The sequence below is a fragment of the Amphiprion ocellaris genome, chromosome 9 (genome assembly GCF_022539595.1).
Source record: "Amphiprion ocellaris isolate individual 3 ecotype Okinawa chromosome 9, ASM2253959v1, whole genome shotgun sequence".
Classification (NCBI taxonomy): Eukaryota; Metazoa; Chordata; class Actinopteri; family Pomacentridae; genus Amphiprion; species Amphiprion ocellaris.
Genome location: NC_072774.1, coordinates 18,587,738 through 18,596,082, shown reverse-complemented (window position 1 = coordinate 18,596,082; position 8,345 = coordinate 18,587,738). Strand labels below are relative to the sequence as shown.

The 8,345-nt window shown below is 39.1% G+C and overlaps 1 protein-coding gene across 1 annotated transcript; it reads left to right on the top strand.

The window, feature by feature from the left end:
• The first annotated feature begins 1,168 nt into the window (after positions 1 to 1,168).
• On the top strand, positions 1,169 to 6,986 carry ethe1 (ETHE1 persulfide dioxygenase). Its single transcript, XM_023276204.3, has 7 exons — positions 1,169 to 1,688; positions 2,578 to 2,722; positions 3,098 to 3,246; positions 3,465 to 3,594; positions 4,562 to 4,651; positions 5,046 to 5,162; positions 5,334 to 6,986. The coding sequence occupies exons 1-7, from the start codon at positions 1,479 to 1,481 to the stop codon at positions 5,378 to 5,380; spliced, it is 888 nt and encodes a 295-aa protein (XP_023131972.2). The 5' UTR covers positions 1,169 to 1,478; the 3' UTR covers positions 5,381 to 6,986.
• Positions 6,987 to 8,345: the final 1,359 nt, after the last annotated feature.

Below are 8,345 nucleotides of genomic sequence, written 5' to 3'. Positions count from 1 at the left end.
GTTAGACTGACTGATTAGCTGCTTTTGGTTTCTTGTCATAGTTTATTGAGTTTTTTTTCAAGAAGATGCAGTTTAGCGTAAAAACAAAACTGTGCTTGAAAAAGGTTCACAGACATCAAAAGACAAGTTTTTCTTTCAACTAATAAAATGTACATTTCTTATACAGAAAAAAATGTATTCAGTCAGTGGAAAAGGTGTTGTGTGACGAGATCAGATTATGTATCCTGATTAGCCATTTTAGCTCTATTGCCACAAAAACTGAATAGTTTAATTGTAGTATTTAGACAAGGTCATGGATTTAGATACAGCTGGTGTATTTAAACACATGACTTATCGAAACCTGCATTATCACGATGAAGCAGGTGACTAAATGTTGCAAGATGAAGAATTAGTACTCTTCAGAAACACCTATACAATGCACTTTCTGATATCACATACTCTTTTTTACTGTTCTATTAATATTTGTAGTGCGATACAAATTATAATGTGCACTTTTATGGTAACAATTAAAGTTTTGTGGTGGAAAAAGAACTTAAATTCTTAAAACATTGGCTCAGAATACTACTTTTTAATACTTTATTAACACAAGTAATTTACAAACATCAGACAACAAAACGTAGATTTTAGTTGAATAAGTTCCAGAAAAGATACAAAAAACACAACTGATCTACCAAAAATAAGAAAAGTTACAGTAAATATCAAGACACAAAGACGAATGACATTTGGCAGCATTATTTTTAAGCACTTTAGAAACGTTTAATATAATTGCATGTTCGACTGGTGTGTGCTCAACTTTTGAACACTATCAATGGTAATAGTGTACAGTGCCATTTCACCAATATGATCATTGAAAAAAAGCGTTTTATTTATGGTGGATTTTTACAGTTTTGGACCTTTACATGTAAAACTTCCCTGACATCACGACAAAATAAGCTGTCTAATTTGAACAAATAAGGATTACAACGTGTAGGCCTTCAATGAGGAGAAAACAAATGATCTTTGAATGCTGATTTGTTAATTATGAACACTACATATTTCCATTTTCTGTGATTTTGAATTTTTCTTTTAGTTTAACTTTGCAGCCAGGTTTGAATCTGTCTGACAGTAAATGTCTGTAGTCACGTACTAACAACATGAATGGTGTGTGTGCGTGCCTCGTGAACGCGCACGGCTGTAGCTTCGCTCAGAGGCCACTACAAACAGCTCTGACCCGCGTAGACACAACTGTGGAGGAAATTGACCAACAACACCGCGGACTATCCCACTTTTTGTTACTTAATAACACAACCGCTGACCATGACACCAATGGGAGCCGCTGTAGGGACAGCATCTGCCATAAACTGCAGGTGACAGCAGGACACATATCATCTATACCAGCCTGTCGGGTTGCTACGCTCGTTTGGGCAGCTGTTGACATTTTTTGCTAACAGATAATTATCTAGCCGTGCAGGCAGGAAATTCACAACGGAGTACCAGCTATGTGTTCCGTAATAAGCAGAGTGAAACCGTGTCACCGGGCTCTGGCTGTCTCGCTACGGCTCCGGACAAACACCGATAGCCCGAGTTACGCTGCAGCCCAGAGCAGGCGCTTCTCTCCCGGCTTAAGTTCTGGCGTGGAGCCGCTGCGGGTCGCCAGCAGGTCGTACAGCTCCAGGACAGCCATGACCGAAGGACTTCTCTTCAGACAAGTAGGTTTACGTTATTATTTCTTGTTTGGCCTCTGTATGAGGTGATTTGTCACGACGAAACAAAGCAAAGTCTGTAGGTATTTCTACGTCTAGCTAATGTTAACGGTAATAGGAAGTAAGCTAGCTGTTAGCTTCACCTTACTGTAAGTTAGTTTAGAGTGAGCCAAAGAAGCTCATTGAATTCAATTTTGTGAATCGTTATAGTGGATTTTCCAGCTAAACAGACCACTTACTTCTGTCTTTCTGCATTGTGTTTTAACAAAAACGTTGAAAAACTTGGACGTATGTGTCTGTAATGATAGGTGTTCTGTCCTAAGACGTTCCAGCTATATTTTTTAAACTTGACAGTTCATCTTGACCTTGGCTACTGCCGTTCACAAAACAAGCTGTTCATTTCAATTCACTTACCCAATATTTCTGCAACTCTCAGCCGTTACTTAACATCCAAAATTTGAACATATACATTTGCATGACAAGTAAGCATTTGGATCTTGAGTTGAGATTATTTTGTCAACTAGATTGTTCCCTTTATGTAAACATGAAACACCAATCTTCTGATTAACATTTCATATCAAACGCACACACACACACACACACACACACACACACACACACACACACACACACACACACACACATCAGCTACAAACACAGGACACTTTCTAGATACATAAAAACAGACATTCTGCATTGATAACAAGTTGCTCCACATTCTGATCTATTCTTCTTCTTCTCTCCTTTCATTCTTTCTGTCTTATCTCCCACACCAATACAAACATAGACATTATATATAAATGTAACTGAGGATGTGACCCTTGCTACCTGTTGCCATCTGTTGTGTTTTATTGCTGAGTCACTCCTGTGCACTCACCTGTTTTTCCATGTTTAGTTGTTGGAGTTGGAGAGTAAGACCTACACGTACCTGCTGGCAGACACAGCAACCAAGGAGGCTGTCCTCATCGATCCTGTGTTGGAGACTATCGACAGGGACCTAAAGCTCATAGGGGAACTGGGACTAAATCTAAAAGTGGCAGGTGTTTATCTTCCTGTAGTTGAGCTAAGGGATAAGAGTTTATTCCATAAATTCAGGCAATGTTAGGGAATTCCATGCATGCATAATTGTCTCGGACATAGTCATGCAATGTCATATTTGTATCTAAAGACTCCTACTGAATTAGGGCTGGGGATATGGATAAAAATCAGTATCACAATAATAATAATAATAATAATAATACAAGCATCTCTCCAAGTTTATACTATGTATCATTTATATATATAACAACTTTTGTTAAACACTGACACAATATGATGACTTTATCACAACTGGATTCTACCCAAAATACAATACAGTAATACAGAATTATATCCCAGCTGTATATTTAGCCATACTACCTTCCTTTTTCTGCTAGTAAACACCCACTGCCATGCGGACCACATCACAAGCACTGGGCTGATGAAGAAAAGACTGGTTGGACTGAAGAGCGCCATCTCCAAATACAGCGGTGCCTCTGCAGACATCCTCCTGTCAGAGGGAGACAAGATCCCCTTTGGAAAACATGTAAGATGTTATTTCAGTAGATTTTAGCGAGTGTTTATGTATATATATATCGGTGTGTCAAAAAGTAAACTTTTCAGCACGGTTTTTGGTCTGTATCAGTATATTGCATATTGTATGAACTTTATGCTCTGGAAATACCTAAATCATTTTGTTTAAAATTGCTTAATAAAACAGATTTATATTGCTTTGAATGCACAGTTGTCTTTTCTCTCCTCTAGTGTCTGACAGTGAGAGACACACCGGGACACACTGATGGGTGTATGACGTTGGTGATGGAGGATCAGAGCATGGCTTTCACTGGGGACACTCTGCTCATTAGAGGCTGTGGCAGGACAGACTTCCAGCAAGGTACGCATACACTTTCATGTTGTCTTTGTAGTTTTGGATATGTCTTTCCTTAACCCTTAGAGCCTGACGGAGACATTTTTTGTCCAGATTCACATACTTTCTACTCAGTTGGCTTGCTCTGAAAGAAGTCATCACAATAAAGTGTAGTGCATGTAGAAATAAACTGCAGGCCTTAACCTTTCCAACAATGCTAGTTACTTGTCTGTGGGACAAAGCTTCGGAAAGAAAAAAAAAGATTTTGAATTTACATCAGATTTAATGATGGTACTCTCATTACTCTTAGATTACTTGTGTATGCGTCATTGTATTGATATATTACTGTCTGTGCAATATGTTAATATCACAAGAAAGACGGGAAGCATGGCTTTGTAATTTTGCTTCTTACATATTTGTACATATTATGAGGACATATTAAACTTCCACAAAGTAACATCTTTAGTAATTTCTTCACCCATTTTTACACTCCTGCTCCTTGGTTGAATAATTCATCAACTCCCTGCCATTTTAAACATCTTCCTGGTTTACCGCCTTTGCATTTAAGCTACTACATGTGATAAAATCAGGATTTTTTTTCCCCTATAGACGCTAAGCACATATTTTTACCCATTTATAGAGTATGCCACCACTATAGCGCTAACAATGCCAGATACAATCTCTTTTTACGAGATACACGTAAAAACTTAACAGTTTCATGGTTCAAAATAATTTTTTTATACTGTTGTATAAAGGCTAATATACAAAATCTACAAGTATATCAAGTAATGAAAGATTTGAATAGCTTAGATTGTTCTGACAAAAGGCTAGCCCTTATAATAACCAAAATTTGAGCTTAAAAGTAATAGAAGTTTAAATAGACTGTGGCTCCAAGAGTTAGGCAAGTTGAAGTTCAAACTTTTATTTCTGTAATGCTGCTAGATCAACACAAGGGTGCGGTGTTGCATCTGTTTTGTTTTGTTCTCTTACTCAGGTTGTGCAAAGAGACTCTATCACTCAGTGCATCAGAAGATCTTCACCCTGCCTGATCAGTGCCTCATCTACCCAGCGCACGACTACTTAGGTTGGCTGAAAACCCACACACCTCATATCTCATACAGTCGCTGGTCTGAAAATTGGTTCTGCAGATAGATGGATTGTAAGCACTAGTTTACTATAGTGAAGTTGAAGCCCGTAGTTTTCTACTCATAGTCAGCACTTAAATAGAACAGATGTTTGTGTAACAGTGTTATTCAAATGCAAGTACAAAGAGCTGTTGACACAAGTTTAACAAAACAACCAGTGAGCGTTTTATTACATATCAGTCTTGAAGTTTTTATAATGCATCACTTGTGTGCCAACATCATTTGGCTTCTCTATAATTGTTTTAACTGATTAAAAAGTTCAACATTTGGCAAAAACCAAGACCACATAGACAATAAATGCTAAATGTGGCTGCATCTGTTTTTGTGTATCAGGTCAGACGGTCTCTACTGTCGGCGAGGAGCGCAAATTTAACCCACGCTTGACTAAGAGCATCGAGCAGTTTGTGGACATCATGAACAACCTGAATCTCCCCAAGCCGGCAAAAATAGGTATGAAAACTACAACATTTCTGCAGTTCAACCAGCACCCATCTTTTGTTAGTGAACACACTTCTAATTCCTGTGCCAAAAAGATGTCAAGGCTGTGACGGCTCACTGCACAGGTTTACGAGCTGTGTCACATCTGCTTCTGAAAGCAGTCTGTTCTCTTGTCCCTTGCAGATATTTCAGTGCCTGCTAATCTGGTTTGTGGCTTACACGAAGTTTGACTGCCCTGCAAAAGAGAGGATTCTGATCAAAACAAACTACATCATTGCAGACTAATTGACATTTACCTGCCTGTTTTAGCAAGAGTAATCTAGACTGCTTACCAGATAGTGCTTTGTTGTGTTTTTGTATGTAAATGAAAGGTATATATTTGAATAACTGTCATTTAAGTACAGCTACTGGCATTATTTTGGTTGCACTTAAAGTAAAAATGCTTTAATTTTAATGAGTACTAAAATTCTGTAAATGTAAAAGCACTTAGTTTTTTTTTTAATTTGTCTAAAGTTAAATGTGATGACCTTTTAGTCACTTCTGTTATTATGAGTTACAGAACTGTGGAGGAAATTATGAGAAGGAACACTCAGATAGGAATGTTCCATTCAAGGTTTGGTTTAGTATTCATGAATGCTTTACTGGGACAATCAAGTTCTTCCACATGGCCTTTTCAGTGATTCTGGACTCCTCTACAAGGCTACACACACACACGCACGCACGCACGCACGCACACACACACACACACACACACACACACACTCACTCACTGCTGCCGGTCTTTTTGCATAGCAGGAAAATAAAGCTACTCTATTTGCATTCAAAATCAATAAGAGCCAAGTTTCCATGGCCCAACATGTCATGGCCATGCACTTGTGCTCTCAAGCCTCATCTGTTCCTGTTGATGTCCCAATAGACAAGGGTATCCATTGAAATGTGTCTCAGATTATCTCAGATATGACAGAGGTGTCCATGCCAAGTATCATATCTGCTTCCAGATTTCCAAATATCTTGTGCATGCTGTTCTCATCAGGTGTTCAACACCTCATCAGCCAGTAAGACAGGTTTGTTTGGGAGTGCTGGCCTCTGACTCAGCTACAGAAACGTGCACATGTGATAGTAAGCTGTGCCATAGTGTAGAACTGATCATGAGCTGTTGAGGGCCAGTATAAAAATGTTTATCCAGAACTGTTTCTAAGTGAATCTTTTTTACTCCTGCCAACATTTAAAGGAGCACTCCATTAAACACGTGGTCCTGTTTACTAATCGCAGGGAATACTACTCACCAGGTGACAACAGTTATACAGTGTCCTCTGCAGCAATGGAGGGAGTCTTTTAAAGTCTGAAAAAACTTATGATGGCAGGGTGGTCAAAGCTTGGGTTTGAAATCTACAACACAGAACAGAAAGCATATGTTACAAACTAGGGTGGTGACATTCAAAGGAAGTGGATGTTTACTAGCCAGAGAGGGACTAATACCATGCTCATGTTATGTCAGAGTTATTTTGGTAGATCAGCTATATCGGACGAAGCACATCAATATGTTTGAGTATGGAAACCAAATAAAAATGGACCCCTAGCATTAGCCTAAGACTGTCATTCAGTGTAATAAAGTCCAAAATGAATGGACGTGGTGTTGTATTGCCAGTACACAATCCTCAACCAGTTGTGCAATCATACAAACTTCTTCATGATGTGAATACTTGATAACGTGGTAATCTCTATTTGAAATGAATGCTGTATTCCATGAAATGCTTTCTGAGTTATGTCACTGAAAATACAGAGACCAACTTGGTGGAGCTTGAACCACATAATAAATAAAACCATGTCAAAATATCTTTGCCTCCTTTGGCCATTGTTTGAGTTCCCCACATTTACAAAAGTGCCACATTAAATCACTGAAATTCCCTTTAAATAAATACTCAAGAACAATCTGCACTAATGAGAATCTTTTGTGTGGGTAATAATGTTTTATATTCACAATAAAAACACAAACTTGAGAACTCAAAAAGACATTATTCTAGAAAAACACTATTAAATGACAAATAGGATGCACTGATGCTGACCTTTTGAAGCAGCATTGGACACAGTGTGACCAATCCACACTAAACACAGGGTCTTTGATTGTTCCATTAAGAAATTTCAGTCAGTCACAGCCTCAGGAGCCTCGTTCATCTGTGACCTCAAGTTACCTCGAAGAAGAAGGCTATGCTATGGACTGTAGTATTGAAAGGAATAGCTGGATCCCTAGGGATAAAAGGATAACATTTTCCTGATACACAGTTTGTCCATCCACTGCAGTCAATCTGATCTGGCTCCCTCCAGCTGCACCTCATATTGCTATAGAACCTGCATTATCTTATACGTTAAAACCGGTTTTTAACTTCTCAAGAACATACACATAAACTGCATAATAAAAAAAAGACATGCTTTAAGAATAAAAGAGAGTGCAGTTTAGAGAAAAGGTGATGTGTGTTGCCTTGTCACATGCAAGTCAATACCGTTGGCCCACACACACACACACACACACACACACACACACACACACACACACACACACACACACACACACACACACACACCATCTACCAGCTGTCTCTGTCAGCACTCAACACAAGCAACACTATGGGACAGTCCTTCTGCCTCACCTAGTCTACGCGCTGACAGACACCTGCATTGTTCTGCTCTCAAAGCAGGAGGTGTGTGTGACCATTGTCGCCATCAAGCTCGAAGATATGTCGCTTTTTCCACGTAAAACGGTCCTATTTGCTTGATCCTGTTTTGCTGCCGGCAAGCCATGTGCCAGCTGTCCTTTCACCCAGTCTGTGTCACCCATCTGCCAGCCCTTTTTCACTCTCCATCTCTCTCAGCCTACTTATTCTGTGCCACATGAACCTGCTGCCCATTTTCTCTCACACTGGCCACATGTCACTGGAGAGAATATATTACACTATCAGCTCATTCACCGAGAGCTGTAAAGAGGCCAACCAGGGTGATAAAGCCCTCAAAAGTGAAGAGAGCAGATTTTGCCCATGGGACCTGAAAGAAAAGTCAGTATATAGGATCCTGAAGTGAATCTGTGATGTTAGTCAACAGTTAAGATGTATTTTTGTAGTCAATAGTGGGTTTCCATTAACATTGCAGTAGTTTTTGCTCTAAAAGCGCTTATTGTCCCAGCAATTTTCCAGAGATTCA